The sequence below is a fragment of the Cucurbita pepo genome, chromosome 6 (genome assembly GCF_057944985.1).
Source record: "Cucurbita pepo subsp. pepo isolate OVF chromosome 6, ASM5794498v1, whole genome shotgun sequence".
Taxonomy (NCBI): domain Eukaryota; kingdom Viridiplantae; phylum Streptophyta; class Magnoliopsida; order Cucurbitales; family Cucurbitaceae; genus Cucurbita; species Cucurbita pepo.
In genome coordinates this window covers 474692-501470 of record NC_141803.1, presented here as the reverse complement: position 1 = coordinate 501470, position 26779 = coordinate 474692, and the positions used below count along the sequence as shown (strand labels likewise).

Below are 26779 nucleotides of genomic sequence, written 5' to 3'. Positions count from 1 at the left end.
TTTGAAAAATGGGAGATTAGCATATTTAGGAGAGAGAATGTTAGGAAGAGGACAATCCAATCTTGGTTCAACGTGGAAGTAACAGTGAAAAAGATTGGAAAGGACCATCAAACAAAAACAAAACATATATATATAACATTCTTATCCTATCCCAAATGTATTCATTTTAGTCTATGTTAAAATTTGGTCGCAATTTAAAAACATTTTAAAACTAGACGATACATAATTAGACACTATGTAAATACAACTTTAAAGTAAATAAAGAGTTTTAAAATACATTGATGATATATCATATTCTAAAGTATCATTCACCCAAAATTTGTAATCATTTGAAACTAAAATGAATCTTGATTCTAATTTGAACAACATTTTCTTCGCATCTTCTTTAAACATTCCATACAAGGACCATATTTTAATATTTCTTTGTCTTTTTTCTTCCTATATTGTTTGAATTAAATTAAATATTATTTTCCTTCTAGACAATCGGATTGATTGGATGTGAAAATGACATAAAATATGGGATTATAAGAAATAATAATAATTGTCGGTGTAAATGAAAACGTAAATTTTCAATTATATAAATGAATATATACATAGAGATAGTTAATTAGTTGGTTAAAAAAAAAAAAAAAACAATCCTCAATATTCTAAAAATAGGGTAAATTAAATCTGAGCTTTAAACATGAATGTATAAATAGGGTAAATTAAATAGGGTAAGAAAGGTGCGTAATTGGTAAATAATTTTTGGAACGGTAATTTGTATAAAGAAAAAAAGGGCAACTTTTGTAGAAGTACCCTAAAAGTCATTCCATGTTTTAACCGGTGAAGGCCCATGTCCCTACGCCTACTATTTCCGACTCCATCCCTCCGTGTATCCCACGCGCCCCACATCTTACTTCCTCCCCCATCTTCATTCCTAACCGTCCGATCCTCTCTTATTTTATTTTGTTTTTACTTTGGCTCGTGGCTTGTGGTCCCCACTCACATGGCTTCCTGGAATCCGGAGGATTTTTTTTCCTCTGCGGACTCCTCAGTCTGCACTTCCAAAGTTGTCCCCTCTTTCAAATTTAACCCCTCATCTTTCCTTATTTACAAATCACCCCTATAATAATACGATATTATCCGCTTTAAATATAAAATCCTACGGTCTTATTCTTAATTCTTAATTAGCTAATGTGAGACTATTTTTCTTAATACTATTCCGTAGACACCTTTTCTAATAAAGAAATAAAGATATAGGGTTTAATAATCGTTATTATTACTTTAATGATCATTTTTTTTTTGTTATATATATAAAATATAATTAGGGAAAGGAAAGCGTCGGGCGGTGACAGAACATTCCATGGCGTTTGGCGAGGGGTAAGGGATTGGATTCCTTTGTTGTTTGTACAACAGTTTTAACGGCAAAAACGGTTGAGTTAATCGAGATAATCACAAACGTCGAGGAAATTGGAAATTAAAGGAAAAGGCAGACAAAACCCTTAAAATCAGCCACTAAATTTGTGGTTTAAAACAGAGAAAGAAAAGCAATTACAATTTCATTTCCCCCAAAACTAATTACAATTAATTTCAAACTCATCCCACATTTTCTGGCATTCAAATTCTCCATCAACTGTTAAAAATAAGAAACAAGAAGAGGTTATATGGCAGAGAAGCAGTGCTGCAGCTTCATCATTTTGGCCAGAACAAAAAGGAAACTAAGCCTATTATATATATATATATATATATAGAATGATAAGACAGTAATAGTTCATCTAAGCGTGGAAGTTAGGGACTGAAAGGAGTGTTCGTCGCAGGGAATGGTGAGGCCCATGTCATGATCGAACCCAAATTCGTCAGCGGCTTGTTGGAGCAAGATTTGAAACTGAGGATGATTCAGAAATGTGATGGGGACGATATATCTGCTTCGATTTTCACCCACGTACACCACGAAGTGTCCTTTGGGGACGTCCAAAGGGAGCCCTGCTAAGTCGTCGTAGTGGTGGTGCTGCTTTCTCCCCATGCTGGAGCAGCGCTTGATCATCTGCTTCAGCACCGCCGTCTGTGGCATTTTGGTAATGCCCATCTGTTTGTTGTTGTGAGAAAACAGGGGATTGTGGAAAGTGGAGAGCGGGTTGAGGAGGGATTTTGAGGGGGGATTTTGAGGGGGTATTTATTGTGGGAGAGAAATAGAGAGAGACAGGGCCGAGGGGTATTGGTTTGTGACAGAGCACGGGTGTTTTGGGAGAAGTGAATGACATGTATGCACCCAAAACGGCCCACCCCCTCTCATTTTTGCTACTCACTTGGCCCCTCCTTTTTTTTTTTTTTTTTTTTTTTTTTTTTTTTTTTCCTTTTCTTTTCTCCTTCTCTATTCTTAATTATAAAATCTCCCTCTCCATTCTCTCCATTTCAATACCGTCTCATATCCGTGTGGAAGATGCACTTTAAAATCGTGAAGTTGACGATTATACGTAACGAGCTAAAACGGATAATATTTGCTAGTAGTGGATCTGGATTGTTACTAATAGTATCGGAGGCAGACACCAAATGGTGAAAACCGTAAGGTTGACGACGATACGTAATGGGTCAAAGCGGACAATATTTACTAGTGGTGGGTTTGAGTTGTTACAAATGACATCAGAGTCAGATATCAGGCGGTTTGTCAACGAGAATGCTGGACCTCCAAGGAGGGTAAATTGTAAGATCCTACATTGGTTGGAGAAGGGAAACGAAACACCATTTATAAATATGTAGAAACTTCTACCTAGTAGCCACGTTTTAAAATTGTAAGACTGATGGCGATATGTAACGGGCTGAAGGGATCAATATCTACTAGCTGTGGGCTTAGGTTGTTACAAATAGCATTAGAGTCAGACACTAGGCAATGTGGCAGCGAGGAGGATGCTAGGCCCTCAAGAAGGATGGATTGTGAGATCTCACGTTAGTTAGAGAAGAGGAACGAAACACCCTTTATAAAGTTGCAAAAATCTATTTCTAGTAGACGAATTTTAAAACCGTGAGGCTGACGATGATACATAACGAGTCAAAACAAACAACGAATAGCGTTCTCGTGGTAAAGTAAAGGAAATGGAGGTTGATGAATGAGAACATAAAGGCATGCACTATTGAAGTCAAAGGATGACTGTAGCGCCAGGTGAGTGCTTGGACTGCTCAATCTCAATACCAATGAATCTAATAAGAACAAAACAGAGATACAATACAAGCTTCCCATTATTCCTTAATTATCTCATCTTATCCCTCCACCATCGGTGGCCAAAACAACCACCTTTTTCATATCTTCAACCCTATATTTCAAAGTCTTCTTCAACTTTCAATAATAATAATAAAAGTAAAACTATTTGTTTGTTGTGGAATTAGATAGATATGATTTAGATTGAGACAGTAAGTAGTATTCTTATTGGTATATGTTTAGGGTGTTCCAACAATTTGTTGCACGTTTTGGTTCTAAAGGAGGAGGCCTCATCAATGCCATCTTAACATACCATTTTTGAGTTATTGCCCAAAGTGAAGCAGAGGTCAGTATGTCCATTTGGGCTCAAAACCAAATGTGCCAGCATTATGGGCAAATGAAATGACTGGTGGTTGGTGTTTGAATCAAAAGGGTATGGGTAGTTTAATTGGAGATTGCTTAAAAAGCTTATGCCAATCACTTGGAGGATTGCGGCCTTGGCCAACACTTCAACTTTCAAATGCAAGCCTAACCCCACAAACAAAAAAGCTCTTAGGCCTAATCCTAAACCATATGCCAGAAAGGAGAAGGAAGGGTCATTCATATACTGATCTTGAACCGAAATATGTTTACATAACATATCCACCATTATGAGATATTGTTGTTTTTGTGCTTTCTCTTTTCGACTTCTCTTTAAGGTTTCCGAGCTCCCCTCAAGACTTTTAAAACGCGTTTGTTAGGGAGAGGTTTCCACACTCTTATAACGCGTCTGTTACTGTTTTCCACACCCTTATAAGAGATGCTTTGTTTCACTCTCCAACCGATGTGGGATGTCACAATTCGCTCCCTTTTGGGCGAGTATCTTCGATGGTACACCTTCCCCCAATTTATGGCTTTGATACCATTTGTAACCGCCCAAGTCCACTTCTAACATATATTTTCCTCCTTAGTCTTTCCCTCCAAGGTTTCAAAGCATGTCTATAAATGAGAGGTTTCCACACCTTGAAGGAAATATTTCGTTTTCTTCACCAATTAATGTGGGATCTCACAATCCACTTCTTGGGGGCTAACGTTCCCGCTGACACACGGCCTTGTCTGGCTCTAATACCATTACGGTCTTACAAATGCATGGTGAGGTATTAACAATTTTGTAAAAAATGGTTAGTTCCCTAACAAATATTGATTTTTTTAAAAAATAAATACTATTAAAATTATGATAATTATATATTCAGAACTAAAAAAGGGGAAAAAAAAAAAACATGTGAGTGGGGGGAATACGTTTGGAGAGTACCGTAACTTTAAACTCGCGCCACGCACTTCTAAAACTGTGGTACTGGCTAAACCGGTTATTAACTCGTTCGCTTCCACTTAACCACCACAACACTTCCCCAAGAGCAAATTAAGACTGGGGAGCTTCAGAAGGAACTTCCCGCTCCCCGCCGCATCGCGTCTCTCCTATTCCGGTATATTCCCGCCCCATTTTCAGCGTTTAGTTATTCTAGTCAGTGATACAGTGTTGAGGTTCAGTTATTTCTGCACTCCATTGTTGTTTTCTGTGATTTCTTATGCATTATTCTAAGAGACTTGATTGCATCCGCTGTTCTACGAATGTAACACTCGATTGTTGTTTTCTGTGATTTCTTATGCATTATTCGAAGAGACTTGATTGCATCCGCTGTTCAACGAATGTAAGAGATGAACAGACAGTTTGAATTTAATTTGTCATCTTCATCGTGTTATGTTGTCTGTGCTTCTAGTTTAAGTGTATTCAGACATAGGCCGTTTTTCTTTATTCCATGACGATTATTCCGATTCAAATATTTTGCGCTTCTTTTTTTTTCCCTTACATCGAAGCATTCGTGATTCTAAGAACGCCGAACAGTAGAACCATTTGTTACGAATTGGACGTTTGTTAAGCGCTTAATTCTACGCCATTTTCGCCCTTCAGCCTTAGTTCCATTGCATCGCTTTGTTCTTTCGCTTCGTTTCTATAATCCTTCGGCTTCTTGGAACCCTAGAACGTTTTACAGCACTAAAATGAACTGAATCAAGCTATTAGAGTTCCTGTTAGATCAGGTCATTCGTTAATTAGTGTAATCTTCTGCTATTTAGTTATTTCATTGTTTTCCCGAACTCTTGTTCAAGTTCTATTAATATTGAGCTCTCCGAGGGAATAATTCATTCAAGATCATCTTCTCTCGATTTTTTGTAAAACAAGCAAATCCAAAATTGACGAAAGAATTTCAAAACCACCAGATTGTCCTCGCTTCTTCATCTTTTAATATTTTTCACTTCCATCACTTACTCCTGAACAACTATTTCTGACTAACTTCAATTTTCTAGTTATTGACGTTTCTTTGTCTTCGTTTCACGATAAAATTGAATAGGCATAGATCTGACCTTCAATTTCTTGCTTGAACGTTATCTTCTTTCTAACTTGTTTTCCTTTATTTCTGGCACGGAGCTCATTTTTCGTATTCAATTCTTTTTTTCCTTATCGTTTTTTTAGTGCTCCGTTGTTGTTTCATATTGTTCCTGGTCTTGCTAGTCCTTGACGGATAATGCTTTGAAGATTTAACTATATTGCTTGGAATTTGTTATACTAATTTCTTGTGCTTGTTAGGCAGATTTGTATGATACATTGTTGGCCCCTGCATTTCTAGTTTGAGGCATTGTATTGTTGATTCCTGCCTTTGATAAATCGAAGTCGCCTTCATTATGCATAAAGCTAAAAACATGGCATTTGACATTGTAGGCCTGCTAAAAGTAAAGGCGAACTCTGTTACGCATTGCTTAGGCCAAGTTTGTCTCTTGTTAAGCATTAGCTATTTTGATTGCTTCTTAGTTCTTTTATTTAAGTAAGGAATATATCTCTATTGACATGACATTTTGGGAGAAATCAAAAGTAAAACCACGAGAGTTTATGATCAACGTAAACAATATCATATTATGATAGAGGTTTGTGGTTCCTATTAGATTTTATCAAAATATTTTGCCTCTTTTATTCCCTTACAACCAAGTATGTGTTATTCTATCGTTGTGAGATCTCACATCAGTTTGACAGATTAGAGAGGAGAACATTAAGAAGGAAACAAACATTTCTTATAAAAATGTGGAAGACCCCACGTCGGTTGAAGAAGTTGGAGAGGGAAACGAAGCATTCCTTATAATGAAAGCTTTAAATCTGGAGTCTGATAACGATATATAATGAGCCAAAACGAACAATATCTATTAGCAATGGGGTTGGGTTGTTACAATTATGCACAATATGAAAATAGAAGCTAACTGTTCGACATTTTAGTCTGACAATGATCTAGATCAACTTGGTATTTCATTTAGCTAAATATTCTCTAGTCCTCTGCTTTGAGAATCTGGATCAAAGATAGCTCGGAAGTCCATAAATACTCCGGGGATTGATTAATTTTGGTATCTTCAGCGTGTGCTACTCATATGATACCGGTGTTGAGGTATGTTGGGAGGCATGCTAGAATCTTCCGAAGTGAGAACAGCTGAAATAATGCCTTCTGAATACAGATTCAGTACAACTAATTGCATAGGTGCCTGGATGAGATTGAAAGCACTGATAACCGGCTGTATTTTGCTGCTTTGGATCTCTTTGAGTAACCAAATTTAAGGGAGACATTCATTTCACTTAAAGGGAACCAGAAACGTTTGAGGTGGTTAGAAGAAAGGTGTTGTAAAAGTAAGACTACCTCATGTTAACCGGGATGTTTGACTCTCTTTGTAAAAGTATTTCTGCCCCTGTATGTTTGGCTGAGATATGAATCCACGGAGTTATGTGGATTTTTATTAGCGACTCTCTGAGTTCCAATCGGCTGATATGATTGCAAGATTGATTTGATAATTGAATTGATCAGATTCACCTGCACCTGCACCTGCTGCCATTACTAGCTAGTGATTATCAGATTGAGTTTGATCCCCCATTTCACTGACAGTCAATAGAGGAATGAAGTCATAAACTCGGGATAGTACAGTTATTTCTTCTCTCTTCATACAACGTTGTTTGTATTATTAACCACAGATCTACATTAGAAGAATGCACGCGAACAGTTACCAAAAAGAAGTGCTTGGTGGAAGTTACCAAGCTCTTCGATTCAATGGAACTAACAAGTTTAAAGCCATCAAACTGAAAGCAAAATCAGCGGATGTTGCTGGATTTGGTTCTGCTGGGCTTCAATCATCATCTTTAAATTCTCTGTTCAAAGGGAAATGTAAACACTCGTCAACTTCTTTGATGGTCTGGACGGCTAGATTTTCAGGTGAGTTCCGAGCATCAGAGGAAGAAAAATGAAGCAAAAGATGCGTAAAAGAAAAACATACCTGCGATCTAGGTATCGAGGTTGAATTCCTGAGCCCTGACATGTAGTGCATGTCAATGTGCCAACACCATCACAGTTAATACATCGGGAGACTTCCTTTTCATCTCCACCAAGTTCTACGGTCACATTGCCAGTTCCCATGCAAAATCTGCATCTCTCTGTCGATGAATTATTCATTTCCAAACAAGGCTTTGTAAGTTCATAATACAACCCTCTTGCCATCCACTTGTTTCTAAATATGAATATGCATTTCGACCTAGGAAGAGCTCCTTTCTTGCTTGATAACCACATTTCATATTTTCTTTACTACATTTTAGAGGGTTTAAAGTTGACGTAATTTGGAATTGAAAAGCTCTCATGGAGATGTTTTCTTTACTTATAAATTCATGATCATCCCCTTAATTAATCAAGGTGGGATTCCCTCTCAACAATCCTCCCTTCGAACAAAGTACACCATAGAGCCTCCCTTAAGGCCTATGGAGCCTTTGAACAACCTTCCCTTAATTGAGGTTGACTTCTATCTCTTGAGCCCTTGAACAACCTTCCCTTAATTGAGGCTTGACTTCTATCTCTTGAGCTCTCAAACAAAATACACAATTTGTTCGACACTTGAGTCACTTTTTGACTACATCTTCGAGGCTCACAACTTCTTTGTTCGACATTTGAGGATTCTATTGACATGGCTAAGTTAAGGGCATGATTTTGTTACCATGTTAGGAATCACAATCCTCCACAATGTTTTGATATTGTCCACTTGAGTATAATCTCTCGTGGTTTTACTTTTGGTCTCCCAAAAGTTCTCATATCAATGAAGATGTATTCCTTACTTATAAATCTATGATCGTCCCTTAAATTAACTAATGTAGGACTCCCTCTCAACAACCCTGTATTGAGTATTGAGTAGGTGAGGCTAGCCAACTTGAATAAATTTTATATCAAATGCGACTACTTCACAATTTTGAGTTATACAATCTTATCCTGTTGGTAGCGTTTAAGTTGTACGAAAAGTAACTCTGGTTGCAGGACCAAAGGACATACTATTGGAGAAGGACAAGAACAGGGAGGAGGCACACATGAGAGTTCCCTGGGATACAATTTGGAACGATGGAAACCTACTTCCTAAAATCGTTTCATGAAAAGATGGACTCTTGAGGCAGTGAATTAACTTACGTGCTCCCGAACCAGTGCAGGGAAAGCAGGGCTGAGTATTTTCACGCTTTGCCTACAACATAAACACACGGATTATGAGCTGAAAATGAAAGAAAACCCAGTTTATTAGGCATGGATTTAAAGAACAGGAGAGTAACGCTTACAGCATTATCAATTTGGGTTTCATAGAAGACCGGAATGCCTATTCCAACTGCCAAACTCGCTAGCCCCACTGAAAGTGCCACCACCTGAGACAAAAAGGTACTTCTATCTTCATTTTTACTTCCTTTTCAACCAAGTAAAAGCATGGAATACTATTTGAATGGAAAATCATGAGAGTAGACGAAGAAGGAACCGTATTTTGGTCAAGATCTATAGCTCTGATGCGTGGATATGATGCTGGCGATCGTTGATTTCTGGAGAATGTAAGGGATAGAGAGGCAGAAGAAGTCGGCTTGAGAGGACAATACAGAAATGGGGAGTGGAGGCGAGAAAGCGAAGGTGCTACTGTCATTTCTGAATTCCTTGGATTCGATTGCTTTGCTTCTGAGAGCAGCTCCGAATCAGGGAGATAGAAAGAGGGTCTCAGTTCTAATTCCTGAAGAAATACTTGAGGCTGTGATTTGTTTCAAAGCTACAAAGCTTCACCACGCATTTCAGGATTTGGATATCCCTTATTGGCTGCCTCTGTTCTGCTACAGACCCACCACCATCAACAGCCTGCCAGTTGGAATAATCTGCTATCCAAAAAGAAAAGGAAAAAAAATAAAACTGCTTTGGGCCTTCCTTGCTCTGCCCATATAGCCCCAACGCCTAGTCAGGAATTTCACGGCCCAAGTTCTATAAGCCGAAAATATAGGGGTGGTCCGGACTAGAGAAATGAAGGTGACAACAAAGCAACAACCAACAGAGATATAATTAGAGGCACATGTGGGAGAAAGAGAAGAACTTATTGCCAACTACAGCTTCACAAAACGTGAAATCCAAGTTTTAACACATCCTTCCACAAGGCGAGGCCCCCACACCCACCTGTCTTTTCCTTTTCCAGCTATACTACCTCTCCTCTATTCACTACCCCTTTGTTTCTTTCCACTTTAACTTTCTTATGGGCACAAACACACAATTCTAAAGGTAAATGTCATTTCGTTTCAAGCTCTTTTCTTTACTACAGAATGACATCGAGCCAGCCGACTGGGACAACCATACAGAAGCAATCTCCAACCAACAATGCACTATGTATCTGTTTCTTAAATGAAAGCTTTGAATGCAGGTTTATGGACTAATTGGAAAAGAGAACAAGGGCTGAGGTCGTGTAATGTGGCCCAATTTTCAGAGACCCAGCCAGGCCCTACAAAATCCAACCCTCCTTCTCACGTGCCCTCTTCTCAGCATCGGATCTTGTGAAGTTGGTGAGATTTCTTTCCCTTTTTTTTTTTCTTTCTTTTTTCAAGTCATGGGACATGCAATTTTACCATACCCATCTGGGACTGGGACTTGGAAAGTTGAAGAAGTATTGTCTTTTCCTGGGTCCCCCAATTGTTAATTATTTAAAACGAGAGGGGGTCGGAACTCTGAAGTATTATTTTATTTGGATTCCTTTATTAATATCGATCTTCTCTGGGGACGTTAAGTGATATTATTAAAACATTCTGTGTCTCGCCATCGTGTTATCCATTCATGAGTGCATATACATCTTTAACACTCAATAATTCGCTAAGCTGATTCGCTTCATTTTGCTCGGAGAAGTGATTCCTTCACCCTACAGTCACGCTTGTCGGTCACATTCACAATGTCGGTAAAAACAGTGTTCTGTTTCAGTAATTATTCCTTGCCAATTTACGTACTAAAATCCTAGATTTATTGTAAGGGTTTTCAACAGATGGCAGCTAAAGCTAGAGGAACAAGTAGAAAAGGAAAATGCAAAGAGAGAGCCGTTTGATTCAAATTGGACGGTGATTAAAGGGTGAAGTTTATACCATTAATTGTTCTTTTCTACACACATCCCAAGGCGTCCCTCTATTTTAATACGACTTTTATTTATGGAACTCAAAAACGGGTTTCATTAGCGAAATCTTCACCGAGCCAAATCCACAATTGGCTTAAGGATTTCAAACGCCTCATTTGTCTTCCGGCGCGCTCTCTCTCTCTCTCGCTCGCCTTCGTCTCTCCATTCTCATCTTTTTCTCTACTTCTCCGACGGTCCGCCGAGGCATTTTGGCGGCGCCGATCGCGGATTTGTCTCTCCGTCGTCGATCTCGTACTGTCAGTCGACGATTCTCCTCTATCGGCTGCTTCTGAGCGAACTTTTCCGAGTTTTGATTTTCTTTATATTGGTTGATTCTTTGATTTTGCCTCAAGGTAATAATTATTTGATTCTAATCTCTCTATCGCATTTTCTCTATTGAACCGTAGGATTTATTATGTTTTCCTTCATTTCTGGCATTGAGCTTTATTTAGTCTTCAGATTGCTCGGTTGAGACTTGATATGCTTGATGTTTTGTTTTATTAGGTCTCCCTGGTTATTTTATTCTTGCTTCTTGGTCTTTCTGGTCGTTGATGGATAATGTTTAGAGATTTTACTTTATTGTTGGATACTCTTTTCTTTGTGGTTGTTAGGTAGATGCCCACGACGCTTTGTTGCCCCACAATTTGAAGTTTCGAGCACTGTTCCTATTGTTTCTTGTTTGATCGCCATTGATTAAATTAGGTTGTGACTTCATTGTGCAGAAAGCTAGAGACGCTGCACTTGGTTTGTAAAGGCCTGCTAATGGCGAACCCATACAGCATTTAACGCATTGCATAGGCCGAATTTATCTTCTTATTCTAAGCTTTGTAGATTTTTTTGATTGCTTCTATGATATGAGAAACGTAGTATAAAACTATGTGTGAAGGATGCGCGGCATTATGTCTAGTATTTTTGTGAATTTCTTAATGAGGAAAGTTGTGGCGTTTTCTATCGTTCAATTGCTTTGTGCTATCTTTTGTAACTCTGTTAAGTTATCTGTTTTTTTAGTTTCTATAGAAGCGGAAGAACATGTATCACTTGATCAGTGTGCGACATGCAGCAATTATTTATATGGAATAGAACTCTACAATTTTTTTATTCCTTATTACTCATGATCTTCTATTTGTTGTAAGATTAGACAATTTTCTCTCTTAGCATCATTGAAATCTATCTATGATACTTCTTATTTAACCATAACTGATGTCTAAATGTTTTAAGGTATTCAAGATGATTGGCTCCTTTCTTACCAGAGGACTTGTGTAAGTCAACTTGATAGTAGTTTGCTTGCTTAAGTTAGAAATACAAACTATCCCTATCGTATTAATATATATTTTTCAATCTGTTGACAGAATGATTTTTGGCTATGCTTATCCTGCTTATGAGTGTTATAAAACTGTTGAAATGAACAAACCAGAGATTGAGCAACTTCGTTTTTGGTGCCAATACTGGTATGTGATAGAATTCTTTTGCACCAATTGTCTCCAATACCATCCTAAGCATCGAGGTTGATTGGCTTTCCTTTGGGTTTTCAGGATATTAGTGGCTGTTTTGACAGTTTGTGAGAGGATTGGAGATGCATTCATTTCATGGTAAGGGTTTGATGATGTAGATGGTGTTGTTACGATGCCCCTCTGTTTGTGTAAATTGTTTTGTCTGGGACTCAGTTGTTTCCTTGTAGTTAGCTGCCCTACTTGCGAATTGTTAATGATATTATTATTATTATTCATTTGTGCAGGGTTCCTATGTATAGTGAAGCTAAATTGGCATTCTTTATATATCTCTGGTACCCTAAAACAAAGGTAAGGAATCAGAATCTGGTACTTGGGCCTTTCTCTTTCTTCCCCTCCTTAAAGGTCCACGTTCTTTCTAAAATCACTTATCTTCTCCCTAATAAGTTTTCATTTTCCAGGGAACAACTTATGTGTATGATTCCTTCTTTAGACCATATGTAGCAAAACATGAGACAGATATTGACCGAAATTTGTTGGAACTAAGGACCAGAGCTGGTGATATGGCTATTATTTACTGGCAGAGAGCTGCAAGCTATGCTCAAACAAGAATATTCGAGATTTTGCAGTATGTTGCTGACCAATCAACAGCAAGGCCTCGCCGGTCTCAGGTATTCGTAGAGAAGTTTAGTTGAATCTGAGTTGTCTTAATATTATTCATATTTTTGGTTCTGAAATAGTATTACTTACAATGCTGTTGTCTGTGATATTTACCACTTCTATTTGACCTTATGATTAGAAGTTTCAGTGTGAGATCCCACATCGGTTGGAGAGGGAAACGAAGCATTCCTTATAAGGGTGTGGAAACCTTTTCTTAACAGACACATTTTAAAACGGTGAGGTTGACGGCAATACGTAACGAGCCAAAGTGGATAATATCTGTTAGCGATGGGCTTGAGCTGTTACAAATGGTATCAAAGCTAGACACTGGGTGGTATGCCAGCGAGAACACTGGCCTCCAAGGGGGGTGGGTTGTGAGATCCCATTTCGGTTGGGAGAGGGAACGAAGCATTTCTTATAAGTGTGTGAAAACCTCTTCCTAACATATGCATTTTAAAACCATGAGGTTGACGGCAATACGTAATGGGCCAAAGCGGACAATATCTGCTAGCGGTGGGCTGTGGTTGTTACATTCACCTAGACCTGAGATTTGCAACGTATAAAGATTTCTATCCATCCTATTCTCTCCGGGCCCAGAGTGTGGCATGTGACAAATAACTTTCCAGCAATACCTGCTTTTAACTTGTTTGTTAGTTTTTTTCTTTGGAATCTAGTGAAGAATGCTCTGTAAAGAAAGCAGTAAAGCATTTTCTTCAAGAATCGCTTTCATTGCATGCATATCTGATATTTGTTAGAAAATAGTCTGGCATTTGTGGCGCTTATCTCCCATTTATTTCTCTAAAATTGCAGCAACAGCAAGGGTCAAAGGTTCCACCGGACAATGTTGCACCAAAACACCCGGCAACCACTGCAAATCAAGTGCAAATTGAACCAACATCATCTACATCTCAACAACAAAAAGATGTAGCTGAAGAGGTGGGTGTGTCACAAGTTTCAAAACTAAAAACCACATTTGAAGTTCTTAATACTCAGAAAGTGCCAAAATCGACAACCACAGTCGAAGTTCCTAGTACTTCTAAAGGGTTGAAACCATCAACCTCAGTTGAAGCTCCTCCTAGTACTCCGAAAGGGTTGAAACCATCAACCTCGATTGAAGTTCCTAATACTCAAAAAGCAGTTGCAGCATCTGAACCAGCTCTAGCCAGCAGCAACCTATCTTTACCATCTGAAATGGAGCCAATGGAGATCGAAACAGTGTCACATCCAGTGCACGAGAACGAAATTCCTCCCCTTAAAGAGACTGTAATGGAAGACTCCACAAAAGTAACTCGCGCGAGATTGAGAAAGACCCGTTCAGGTGCTGCTAATAGCTGAAAAGTGGCCCAATGTTTCTAAATCTCAGTTTCCCTCTTGCCCGTACACAGTAGATGGAACAATGATGAGGATTGAGTTGCCAATCCTGGCATTCATGTAAATTTGTTGTTTCTATTTCAATTTTACTTTTTATTTTTTATTTGGACGGTAGCCGATGGGGTCTAGTGGTAGTAGTATATCTTGCGGTTCTTGTCGAAATAATGTGGCATGGCTACAATGTTGGCATTATATACCTTGGCTATCGGTTGGATGAATTTTTGATATTTCTCAATTCAGGTCTCCGTCCGAAGCGCTTTTTGCACAAAAGATGATTTGGATCAATCTTTGCTTAGAAGAGATATCCTTGAGGACGCTCTCTGCCCAACAATTTAACGGGTAAGTTTTCCTTTTTTACTTAATATCTTTTTAATTATTCCTTGATAAGTAGACAAAAAAATAATTAGTGATGTAGAGCTAAAAAGTTCAATGAAAGTAATTCAAAAGTTGTTGGATTTATTCAGGCATAAAACACACACTAAGCGATCGGCCCCACCAATATAAAAAAACAAACAAAATAGTCTCTCTTTTTTGTAATTTTCCAATTCAAACGTAAACTTGAAGAAAACCGAAATATGAAGCTGAATTAATGCATGAAAGTGGAATTTGGGTTCAGCTGTTGCAGGCCCAAAGATGCTTGGACACCTTGTCCTGATCTTCTTGATACTGTCAAAACCACCAAGATTTGCTCAATTTTGATATAACCGCTTTATGGCCTTGTTAGAAGGAACCCCCCCACCGTTTTAGGGTGAATTTGACTGAAAATTAATTATGCACTTTGAAAACACATTTTAATTAGTAAATTAAAAGGTTTATATGTTTTAGTTTGATATATTATATGTATGGAGCAGATTAATGTCTGAAGAAGACACTATACTTTTAGCAGAATATAATCGGTTGGCCAAATCCATTGCTGTTCTCTCGCCACTCCCCACAAAAAAAAAAAAAAAAAAAAAAAAAAAAAAAAAAATCAAATACCCACTTTACTATTATTTTATTTCTCCACAATTCAGAAATGGGTTGGATGAGTTTTTTTTTTTCTTAGATTTGAATTATTTTTTCCTACATTATTTTAATGTTATCAAAATTCAAACCTAAAGTTTGAGAGGTAGAAAATTTTAGGTCTATATAGAATGTGAAATTAATAAATTTGTTTTGGGATAATAAATTCAGCTATTAAATGTGGGTTGGACTTGTAATTATAAACTATATAAATATACAATTCGGAAGCTCGTGTGGATCTTGAAAGGGTTTTTGTTTAATTATTTAATTTTTATTGGCTTTTGTGAAGACATTTAATTTGGTAGGGGAAGCATAGAAGACTGATATGAATGAATTATGATGTGGGTGTGACATCTTTTAATCTGAGGTTTTGACTACGCCTTCTCTTTGTAATAAATTCTACTTTTCAATTATTAATGCTCTTCATTAATATCTTCATTAATACCCTAATACCCTAGTAGTAAATCTTGTCAAAGATGATTGAGAGAAGTAGTCTACATTATTGAGTACGACGCTAATCAGAGCTTATGTTCAAAGGGGACAATATTATACTATTTAGAGAGTCATAGCTTCTGTACGACGCTTTTTCAGGAAACCAAAAGCAAATCAGAGCTTATGTTCAAATGGGACAATATTATACTATTTAGAGAGTCATAGCTTATGTGTGAAATAGCTTATGTGTGAAGTGTCGTGATTGCTTTCAATAGAAGAAGGATCGAATCTTTTAAGGAAATGGTTTTAGAGATGAAAAAGAGGATTATGAAACATGAAAAAGATGATGGCATTGGAGTTAAAATAAAAGGATGGGTGTCCAATTTTCAAGGATTTGTTAATGGTGTATTTGACAAAAAAGTTGGAAAAAGAGATGCATGGAAAATGATTCAGCATCAAAGCGGCACGGAGTTTGAAGAAGCAGAGGAATGAGAGCATATGAAGACTCTGAATAAAACCAAAGAGCATGCCGACAACGTCTGCGCAATATTGCGCTCTTCGTTTCATGCCCTCCCAACCCATCCGGTCCCGACACCCATTTTTTTTCCTTCCATAGAACCTCCCACGTACCCCACTACTCCCCTCCCTCCCTCCTCCACAAATTATTTGAGGGACTTCTACAACATATATAACAACTCCATTATTATATATATGTTCCAGTTGTAGTTGATATCCAAATTGACCCAACAACTTCGATCGTCGGTTTAAGATATATTTCTATTGCTGTTGTGGGTCAGTCTTATGTATAGAAATACTCCAACAGTCAATTAGTCGAAGAGTCCAGAAATACGTAATAAAAAATAAAGTCATTTGACCTAGACATGTCGAGAGTGAGATGCTAAAGATCATCGCTCTTCTTTTTCTTTCATTTTCTTTTTCTATCTACATAGTCCACTCCATTTTTTCTTCTAACGCTGTTTCAACCAAAATTGACTGACTATTAGTGTTGTAGGACAATTGACATAACTAATCTTTCTATACCTGATCAAAGTCAAACTGAGAATAGTTAAATATTTGATGGATTGTTTTTTTTTTTTAAAGAGGAAACAAGAAAACACTTACTTATGTTTGCCTAATTTCCTTTTATGCTTAAAGTTAGACATGAGGTTAAGATGTGTCTTACTACATAACTAAAAATTATGCATTTGTGATTAAAGTGTTTTCTCGATTGGTCTCTTGCACTATAAATCTTCTAATAGCACCAAAATTTAGGGTACACTTTAGCGCGCTACATACAAGTCCATTTAGCTAAATTCATCTTTAAAACAAGTAATGTAACTTGTATTATAGACCGGGTCTATATTCTTATTCATGATCGAGACTATAAATTCAGCGATAATTTGATTTGGGAGCAGCGAGAGCAAAGAGTATTGGTTGGGAGAAGATTAGAATATTGTGATGGGACCATTTGGTGACACTTAAGTTGTGTTGTTTTGTTTGGCCTTATTCACTTCAGCTTTTACTTCGCCTTGGAATCTGGAAACCATCTCCATCCATCCATCCATCCATCCATCCATCCATCCATCCTTCCTTCCTCTTAATTTAAAAACTCACATTAATTAACCTAAATTTGGTATTGCCCATACTCTCTTTCACCCTTTATATATTTATTATATTTTTAATCTCAAACTCATAACAACCCTACTTCCCCCACACACATTAATTTCATTCCACCTCACCCATTAACTAATATTTTAATTTTATATTTTTGTAAATATTCTTTAATGCAAATTTATATTTATATTTTTTTAAAATTTTAATGAATAAAATTAGAAAGTACCCAACATTTTAGATTTAAAAATTGTTTTTTAAAAAGTAAGTGGACCAAGGGTGAATTTAATCATTAAAAAAAAGAAAAAAAGAAAAAAAAGATGGTTAAACGATGGAGGCGCGAAGCAGAGGATAAAATCTAAAAGTGGAATGAGAGAGTAATAAATAATAATAAAAAGAAAAAAACAAAAGAAAGAGAGAAAGAAAAGAGAAGGGTGGGCCCCACAATAGTAATAAATAATAATGACGATACCACCCTCTCTCAACGCCTCCTTCTTACATTTTTTGGATCTCTCCTCTCATCAAACCACAAGACTTGCGCATTCTTTTGTTGCCTTCATTTTCATGGCGCTCTTAACTTCCCACCACAATAAACGCCGAAAAAAGCACAAAAACCCATCCCCGCCGCCGCCGCCTACTCCGCCGCCTCCCTCCGCCCAATCCTCATGGGACCAGATCAAGAGCCTCCTCACCTGCAAACAGGTGCGTCCCAACTTTTATTGTCATTTTAAATTATGTTAATTTTTATAATTTTAATTGATGATGCCCTTGCCAGATCGAGACTTCGAGAGTTCACGAGCCGGTGAAACGCTCGCCGGCGTACTCAAAGTTGGGGTCTTCTTGCAGCTCCATATGTAGCTTTAGAGACGTGGTTCATGGCAATGCCAAAGTGGTTCATAGAGCCGACAACTCTCCCGAAAGCAGCTCCGTCGGACAGGAAACCAGGTTGCTTCATAGAAAACCCCCAAACGGTTCCTCATCACGTTCTTTGACGGCGCCGACACCTGCCAGAACCAAACACGCTGCTTCAGCTTCCTACTCCTCTTCTTCTAGAGGAATCCAATTACGAAAGCTTTCTGGCTGTTATGAATGTCACACCATCGTTGACCCTACTAGGTATTTTCTCCTTTTTCATTTACGATACTCAGTCTTCTATTACAGGTTACCATATTTGATTTTTTATTAAAGTCAAATATCTTCGTTACGATTCATTGAGAGGTATCATAGTCAAATATCTTTTTCCTATTTATTGATTGAATTTTTTCGATTATAAATAGAGAATTTGAAACTTAGAAATTCAGGTACCCAATTCCGAGGAGTTCATTATGTCCTTGTCCTCACTGTGGAGAGGTGTTCCCAAAGCCTGAAAGCTTGGAGCTTCACCAATTAGTTCGCCACGCTGGTATTTTCCCAAATTCTTTCTACTTTTTATGCCTAAAAAAATTATAAATAAATTTTTATTCTTTATTTTGTTCCCACTTTATTGGTCGAGTTAAAAGGGTAATTGAAAATGAGGTTAGATCGCTTTCATGGCCGTGGGATCTTTGCCTTTACTCATCCACCATACCTCTCCAGGTTTCAATGCCCTTTAATGTTCTATTTACAGCTGGGTTTCCATGGAGTGACGTGTCGTCTTTTGATTCGAGTAAAAAACTGCAGGGCCGTTGACCCAACCGACATAGAGATTTGTCAAATAAAATTCATTAATTTTGTTTGTTTATCTGTTCTTATAGTATCCGAGTTGGGTCCTGACGATTCGGGTCGAAACATCGTGGAGATAATTTTCAAGTCAAGCTGGCTGAAAAAGGACCGACCCATTTGCAAGATCCAACGGATATTAAAGGTCCACAATACCCAACGCACCATCCAACGCTTCGAGGACTGCCGTGATGCAGTGAAGACACGTGCGCTCAACAGCACCAAAAAAAACCCGCGCTGTGCGGCTGACGGTAATGAGCTGTTGAGGTTCCATTGTAGTGCCTTGTTGTGCGACCTCGGCTCACGTGGCTCTACCGGCTTATGCGGCTCGATACCCGGCTGCGGTGTCTGCACCGTCATCCGCCACGGATTCCAGTGCAAGCCCGGTGGGGTCCCTGGCGTACAGACTACTGCCAGTAGCGGTAGGGCCCACGATTCGTTCGGATGCAGCGATGGTCGGCGGCGGGCGATGTTGGTGTGCCGTGTCATCGCCGGGAGAGTCAAGCGTATGGCAGAAGATGGGGCAGGAACAACGACGACGGAGGAGGAGAACATGTCGGCGGCAGGGTCATACGACTCCGTTTCACGACACTCCGGGATGTACTCCAATCTGGAGGAGCTCATCATTTTCAATCCAAAGGCTATCCTTCCTTGTTTCGTCGTCATCTACGAAGCCCTCCAAACCTAATTAGGATAGGATCAATATATGCTTTAATTTATGTGTTTTTCTTCTAAGTCTATAGTTTATAATTTTTATTTTTATTATACTTTTTTTGTGTGGACATTAAATGTGAGCAATAATAAAGCTATCTTGACGTTGTATTAATGATAATTTGTGTATATTAACTATGTTATAAATAATTTTATCTACTTAAAGTGAAGTTGCACGTACGGATACGTAACTAGAAAGTTTATCTTTCGGCGGTTTTATTTAATTATTATATAATATATATTTTTTTTTTTCCTAGAAAATGATTGATTTTTATTTTATTTTTATGGGTAAGTAAGTTATGATGGAGTGGAAGGAGAAAAAAATGATATGGGGTCCACGTGGGAGATTCTTTGGAAACATTTGAAGGAAGAAGTGGGCCCTCCGGGTCTTTGCTTTGCCTTTTTGACCCGAAATTTAGACAGCTCTCCATCGTTTCAATTCGCCTACATTACCAAATAAGCATATATATATATATATATGTGTGTGTGTGTGTGTGTGAACGTTGAATTATTGAGCATTGGAAAATGATATTCCATGACATTATTATTTGTTCATTGACACTAATATGCCTACTCCTCGCCTTTGCATTTGCTACCCATTTTTTAAGGACACCCTTTGTTGCCTACTTACATTATATACCTATTATCTCTCAATTATGGCCTTGTTATTGAGAATGTTTAGCTACCTTCCTCACATTGCTCACATGGGTTAGGAATAGAAACCAGTTTCAATATAAAATAATAATAATAAAGGAAAAAGATGTGAGATCTCACAATCCACTCTCTTCAAGATTCCAACATTCTCGCGAGCACTCGTTCCACTTTTTAGATATTGTTCTATTTAAGTTTTCTTTTTTAGCTTCCCACCAACGTTTCTAAAATATATCTGTTAGGGAGAGATTTCCACACCTTTATGAAAAAATGCTTTGTTTTCCTCCCAATTAATGTGGAATCTTACAGAATGAGGGCCCTTAGACCTAATTGAGTCTCGGGTTGAGATTTTAGGTTTGTACACTTGTACGCAATGAATGCAGATGGTATGATGTTCATTCTATCTCGATTTTATGATGGGTGTCATTTTTCCTTTTTTGAATCGGTGTTTTTAAGTCGAGAATTACCGGTAACACATAAATTTAAAATTTGTACAAGTACAAAGCTGGCCTATTGCTATCATACATGGGCCTTGCCGGCCCATGTATAGTTGATGGTCCCTCATTAATTAGATCACCTAACTCAAAAAGCATATTATTAAATAACAAATTATATTACTTTAAAAAGACTTTAAAAATATATTCATATTTTAAATTTGATTAAATAATATGTTCTAATCTGTTACGGATTTCAGCAACATATAAAGAGAAAAAAAAAAAAAAATAGAGCGAGGGTTGTGATGTGATTATTATGGAGTTGCTTTGAAACAAGAAACAAAGTAGAAGACATAATTATAACGTTTTCTACAAATCATTTATTCTAATTTGTCATTTTACAAAAAGGGGTATTTCAGTACACAATTATTGGTTCAAAATCAGTGTTAATTATAGGGCATTTCAGTCCATTGGACCACTTTGACCCTCCCCTAATCCTTTCTTACCCCTTTAAACTAAGTTTAATTAAATTCATAATATCCTTTTGGGCTCCACAAAAGCTTCTCAACACCAAACCATTGCACCCTAACCCTTCTTTTCATCATTCTATGCATCTTTCTGTCTCTTCAATTTTGACTCATTATTGGTTATTATAATTTTAAAGCGTGGCCCGTTATGTCTGAGTCTCACAATCCACTCCCTTAGGTGTCTAACATCTTCGTCTGCTTCGGTCCTCTGCCCACTACGTATCACCTTTTATAAAGAATAGTTTGTTCCCCTCTCCAACTTATATGCGATCTCACAATCCACCTTTTAAGGTTGGAGGCCTAACATTCTCGCAATCTATCCCCTTTAGGAGCTCAACATCCTCGTCGTTCTCCACTAAACCGATATGAGATCTCACAATCTACTACCCTTAAGGGCGGGGGGCTCAGTATCCTCACTGGCACACCGCTCGGTGTCTAGCTTCGATATCATTTGTAATAGCCTAACTCCACCACTAGCAAGAGGCCTAGCATACTCGCTGGCAAATTGTCCGCTTTGACCCGTAAAGTATCGTTGTCAGCCTCACTGTTATGAAATTTCCACACGGCTCGTAAAGAATACTCTCTAATGATGTGGGATCGAACCAGTTTACTATTTGTTTATTAGCGTGAGTTGGAATTCTTCATTGAATCAAACCCATATGAATACTTGTTCTACATTCTGAAATACCATAATTAAGGATGCTAAATGGATTTGTTTAAAAATGGAAATGATTTGAGCACATGGCGTGTGGGCACATAAATTTCAAATATCTATGTTATGTGTACATATATAAACCACCATACCACACTCATTATATCATTTCACACAAATATGCCCCTTATTACTCCTTCTTCCAACTCTCTAAACTTCTCTTCCATGAAGCTCTTTCATCGAATCCGTAAGATTCTCGTTCGCTTCGTGTTCTCGCTCCCGTCTCGCGTGTCGTCGAGACAAAGAACAACCTACGACAAGTTGTATGATCCCCCTAAAACGTCATGCAGCTCCTATTACTCTTCGCACTCCCACTACGATGAGGCCATTGCTGATTGTATCGAGTTCTTCAACAAATCGTCCCAACATCCAAACACTTTGGTATGACATTGATTGAGACACACGAATGGTATCTCAAATAGGTGTTGAAATATGTTATTAATAAGCGTGTTGTGTTCTTTTATTCTTCTTTGCTACTTTTTGGTTCTTGTTCTCTAATTTCATCCAACATTTTAAACAAATTTTCAATGGAAAAAGAAAGAATTCATTATTACATCACCAATCTCGCCGTCAAATTGTTCGGTTACAAAGATTTGCATATTTCATTTTTTCTTGGAAAATATGGCGGAGATGAGAGGGATTAATGTCTTCTTCATCTTGTTCTTCTCCCTTCTAAAAGACGAGAGCCGCTCCAGTTTCTCAACGCCGGTGGGCGGCGGAATGACGAGGTGAGCAACGGCGGCAGGGGGGTTGGCAAAAGTGACATAACGTTTCTTTTGAAACTCCATTGAATCGGTGGCGGCGCCGGCGCCGGCGTCTACAACTTTTACATCTTCAGATTGGTGGAATAATTCTGATTCCTTTAAGAATTGAAGCTCTTTTTTGGTGTTTTCGAGCTCTTCTTGGAGGGATGAAAGACAATGAGCCATCACCATGCTTTCTTCTTTGGCCTTTTCGAGGCTTTGCTTTGTTTCTTCTAATTCAGCTGCAACGTTCCCTAATTTCAATTCGTTTGTGTCTCTTCGCTGATCTCTGCCATGCATCTATATATGCATATTATTAGAACACCGCCCATAACAGTAGATCAAACGATTCAAGATTAAATCTTTTTTAAAAATAAAAAAAAAAAAAAAAACTAAGAATTTGAGGCGTAAAAAGCAAAAAACAGAGGGAGACCTGTTTATGCCTGTTGCTATAGAGTTCTCCGGCCAAAACTTTGTCGCCGAACAACGAAACGGCTTCCTTGACTGAACGAAATGGCTTTCTGGTATCAATCTCTGCCCTTTTGAGTTTGACACCTCCTGTTTCCATGTTGAATGGAACAAACCAAAAAAGAAAGTAAATTTGGGGTTCCTCCGGAAATTTGCGTCAAAAACAGAGGACCAACTTTTAATGTTCTTCCCAACTTCCAAACAGAGAGAGAAAGAAGAGTGAATTGGGGAATGGAAGGAAGAAAAGAGGCAACGAAGAAATATTAGGATATGGCAAAGTAAGGAAAGCTTCGTTTCTTGGCTTCCAAGTTACTTGACTTCTGTTCATTTTTTGAGGTAACCGAGAGTGAGAGATGAACAGTTGAGTATGAATACTCCAAGATTATGTGCTTGTAGTTGAAGGCAGAGCTCCTTTTTAACTTAGTAAGCTACTAGGTGTTACCTTAATCAGCATATACTTAGCACACCCATTAAGCTTGTAATCTATTCCTTTTTTTTGTCGTTGGAGATCTTACTCCGGTGGCAAAAATCTTTCATTAATAGATAAGTATTTTAAAATTATGAGACGGACAACAATAAATAAAGGTCAAAGGAGTTAGTGATGGATTTGTGATGCTATAAATGGTATTAGAGCTAAACACGGGCGATGTGTCAGCGAGGACGCTTGCCTCCAAGGAGGTGGACTATGAGATCCCATATTAGTCGGAGAGGGGTTAGTGGTGAGCTTGAGATATTACAAATGGTAGACACCGAGTCGTGGGTGTTGGCCCCTAAGGGGGGTTGGACCGTAAGATCCCACATTAGTTAATGGTGGGCTTGAGATGTTACAAATGGTATCAGAGTCAAACTCACAATAGAGGTGGACTGTGAGATCTCACATCGGTTGGAGAGGGATTAGTCGTGGGCTTGAAATGCTACAAATGGTATTAGAGACAAGACATCGGACGGTGTGACAATGAGGACGCTAGCCTCCAAGGGGATGGACTATGAGATCCCATGTCCCTTGTCTGAGTTGGAATTGACCAAACCAAGAACAAACCACTTTGTCTTCTCCGTCCCCTCTTCTAATTTCTCTCCATCTGCCCAAAAATCTTGTGTTGACCAAACCCTTTTTTAGGAATTGGGATCCTTCATCAAAGTTCTCATCTTTTTTCATTAAAGTTAACTGTTTCAACTACCCCACCTCAAAGCACCTTCTCCCCGTTCATTGTTGCAACTGTATCGACTCCTTCCCTTCCCTCTCTCCCTGCTTTCTACCGCTTCTTACAATGTCGCTTCCTGCCCTTGGATCTTTCTCTCCGCTAACATCTCCGGCGTTCAGGGGCCGGCCTCGCTTCGTCATGTCCGGCCGATCCAAAGCCCTCTCTGTTGCGCCAATTTTGACCAAGTTTCAGAAGGATTGCGACACCCCTTTGCCGATATTGCGCTACGTGGCCGATGCAATGGCCGACGATATGCGGGCTGGGCTCGCTATCGACGGCGGCAGCGATCTCAAAATGATTCTCAGCCATGTCGACACTCTGCCAACTGGGTATGTTTGAAAGTTCAAACCTTTCGCTTATACTGCGTCGTTTTAACGGATCGTGAATTTGTGAAAAGGAATGAGAAGGGATTGCTTTATGGATTGGATCTCGGCGGCACCAACTTTCGGGTTCTTAGAGTGCAATTGGGCGGCAAAGAAGAACGTGTTATCGCCACTGAATTTGAACAAGTTTCAATCCCTCAACACCTCATGTTTGCCACATCTCAGGTAGAATGATATTAGTGTGTTAAACTGGATTTAATGTTTCAAACATCCTTAATCTCATCGAAGCAATGAACTTCCTTGTTGTTCTGAAGGAGCTCTTCGATTTCATTGCCTCTGGTCTGGCAAAATTTGTAGAGGGAGAAGGCAACAGATTCCACCTCCCTCCTGGAAGAAAAAGGGAGATTGGATTCACATTCTCATTCCCTGTGAACCAAACTTCCATTGATTCTGGCATTTTAATCAAGTGGACTAAGGGTTTTGCTGTCTCTGGAACGGTATTATTTTCCCCATATTTTAGTTTGCCACTGTTGAAACGACATAGCCATTGATTGTTTCGAACTCGTAACAGGCTGGGAAAGATGTCGTTGCTTGTCTAAACGAAGCCATGGAACGACGAGGACTAGATATGCACGTTTCCGCCCTTGTATGTTCTTGCTCCTATAACCATCCTTAGAAAAGGTTTCTACTTTGATGCATCATTGACTGTTCATAATCGAAAACAGGTAAACGACACGGTTGGAACCTTAGCTGGAGCTAGATACTACGACGATGATGTCGTGGCTGCTGTGATTTTAGGGACCGGAACCAACGCTTGTTATATAGAACGAAAGGATGCTATTCCTAAGCTGCAAGGCCAGGCATCCTCTTCAGGGAAAACTGTATGTACCTCTAGTTTAGTAGATTATTTCACCGACCACAACTTAATGTCGTTTTTTTGTTGCCAAAAACTCGTTCGTTTTAGATTATCAACACGGAATGGGGAGCATATTCAAATGGTCTTCCTCTCACTGTTTTTGATAGAGAGATGGATGCTGCCAGTATAAATCCAGGGGAGCAGGTGAATTCTAGTTTATTAATGTTCATACAATGCAGCTTATCCATACAGCAAAGAAATGTTATGTGTTTATGTATTTGCGTGTTGGGAAGATCTTTGAGAAGACAATAGCAGGAATGTATCTGGGCGAAATTGCTCGTAGAGTGCTTTTGGCAATGGCTGAATTCGCCCCTCTTTTCGGCAAATCAATTCCCGAAAAGCTGTTTACGCCGTTCGTCCTCAGGTATCGCCTGCACCTCATCCTTCACTCATATGTCTTCATGACGAACAATGTGTAGCAATTGTATGCAGCACTCCAGATGTATGTGCTATGCATCAAGATGTTTCCAATGACCTTCAAGCCGTTGGATCGATCTTGTACAACGTTTTCGGGGTAAATGTTTTAATCTTTTCATGTCGAATCTTGGTTCTAATATGGAAATAACATCCGAACACGCAGCGATTCACGGAAGGCGAGAAAGAACATGAGAGTTAATGAGCAGATAATGTTCAGTGTTCCTAATCTGATTGGTGCAATGCAAGCAGGTGGAGTCGGATTTAAGTGCAAGAAAAGCTGTGGTAGAGGTGTGCAACACGATTGGTAGGCGGGGCGGGCGATTGGCAGGGGCGGGAATAGTAGGAATCCTGCACAAGATTGAAGACTTTGAAGATGTAAAGCTTGGAAAGAGGAGAGTTGTGGCGATGGATGGAGGATTGTATGAGAATTATCCACAGTACAGAAGGTACCTTAAAGAAGGAGTAGCAGAGCTTCTGGGAACAGAGTTGGCTAAGAATGTGGCCATTGAACATACCAAGGATGGCTCTGGCATTGGGGCTGCTCTTTTGGCTGCTTCAAACTCTATTTATAGAACATGATTTCTAGACGGGAAAACGCTTCGTTTTTTTTTTTTTTTTTTTTTTTTTTTTTTTTTCATTTCTAATTATGATAATAATTGTAACTTCTGTATTTATTTTTGATTGGTTTGAAGCTATGTGATGACATTTTACAATTTATTTGAATTTTTTGTTGTTGTGAGATCCGGCATTGAATGGGGAGGAGAAAAGAAACATTCTTTTTTATAAG

At 38.6% G+C, this 26779-nt stretch overlaps 6 protein-coding genes across 6 annotated transcripts; 3 read left to right on the top strand and 3 right to left on the bottom strand.

Moving 5' to 3' along the window:
- Nucleotides 1–1541: 1541 nt before the first annotated feature.
- LOC111797184 (auxin-responsive protein SAUR50) lies at nt 1542–2194 on the bottom strand. The gene has a single exon (XM_023680127.2). The coding sequence runs from the start codon at nt 2063–2065 to the stop codon at nt 1751–1753; it is 315 nt and encodes a 104-aa protein (XP_023535895.1). The 5' UTR covers nt 2066–2194; the 3' UTR covers nt 1542–1750.
- Nucleotides 2195–7140: 4946 nt separating this feature from the next.
- LQY1 (DnaJ/Hsp40 cysteine-rich domain superfamily protein) lies at nt 7141–9305 on the bottom strand. Its single transcript, XM_023680126.2, has 5 exons — nt 9017–9305; nt 8826–8909; nt 8683–8734; nt 7514–7670; nt 7141–7388 (listed from the first exon to the last, which is right to left on the bottom strand). Exons 1-5 carry the CDS (start codon nt 9173–9175, stop codon nt 7367–7369), a joined length of 474 nt encoding a protein of 157 aa, XP_023535894.1. The 5' UTR covers nt 9176–9305; the 3' UTR covers nt 7141–7366.
- Nucleotides 9306–10571: 1266 nt separating this feature from the next.
- On the top strand, nt 10572–14380 carry LOC111797182 (uncharacterized). The gene is made up of 7 exons (XM_023680124.2): nt 10572–11019; nt 11885–11925; nt 12016–12114; nt 12199–12255; nt 12402–12465; nt 12576–12785; nt 13585–14380. Exons 2-7 carry the CDS (start codon nt 11894–11896, stop codon nt 14107–14109), a joined length of 987 nt encoding a protein of 328 aa, XP_023535892.2. The 5' UTR covers nt 10572–11019; nt 11885–11893; the 3' UTR covers nt 14110–14380.
- Nucleotides 14381–17671: 3291 nt separating this feature from the next.
- On the top strand, nt 17672–19714 carry LOC111796515 (uncharacterized). The gene is made up of 4 exons (XM_023679166.2): nt 17672–17892; nt 17966–18306; nt 18492–18592; nt 18924–19714. Exons 1-4 carry the CDS (start codon nt 17755–17757, stop codon nt 19574–19576), a joined length of 1233 nt encoding a protein of 410 aa, XP_023534934.2. The 5' UTR covers nt 17672–17754; the 3' UTR covers nt 19577–19714.
- Nucleotides 19715–22444: 2730 nt separating this feature from the next.
- Nucleotides 22445–23521, bottom strand: LOC111797361 (WEB family protein (DUF827)). Its single transcript, XM_023680350.2, has 2 exons — nt 23100–23521; nt 22445–22966 (listed from the first exon to the last, which is right to left on the bottom strand). The coding sequence occupies exons 1-2, from the start codon at nt 23232–23234 to the stop codon at nt 22526–22528; spliced, it is 576 nt and encodes a 191-aa protein (XP_023536118.2). The 5' UTR covers nt 23235–23521; the 3' UTR covers nt 22445–22525.
- A 664-nt stretch (nt 23522–24185) lies between these two features.
- On the top strand, nt 24186–26731 carry HXK3 (hexokinase 3). Its single transcript, XM_023680040.2, has 9 exons — nt 24186–24665; nt 24734–24884; nt 24974–25156; nt 25231–25305; nt 25385–25540; nt 25624–25719; nt 25809–25939; nt 26008–26089; nt 26242–26731. The coding sequence occupies exons 1-9, from the start codon at nt 24403–24405 to the stop codon at nt 26569–26571; spliced, it is 1467 nt and encodes a 488-aa protein (XP_023535808.2). The 5' UTR covers nt 24186–24402; the 3' UTR covers nt 26572–26731.
- Nucleotides 26732–26779: the final 48 nt, after the last annotated feature.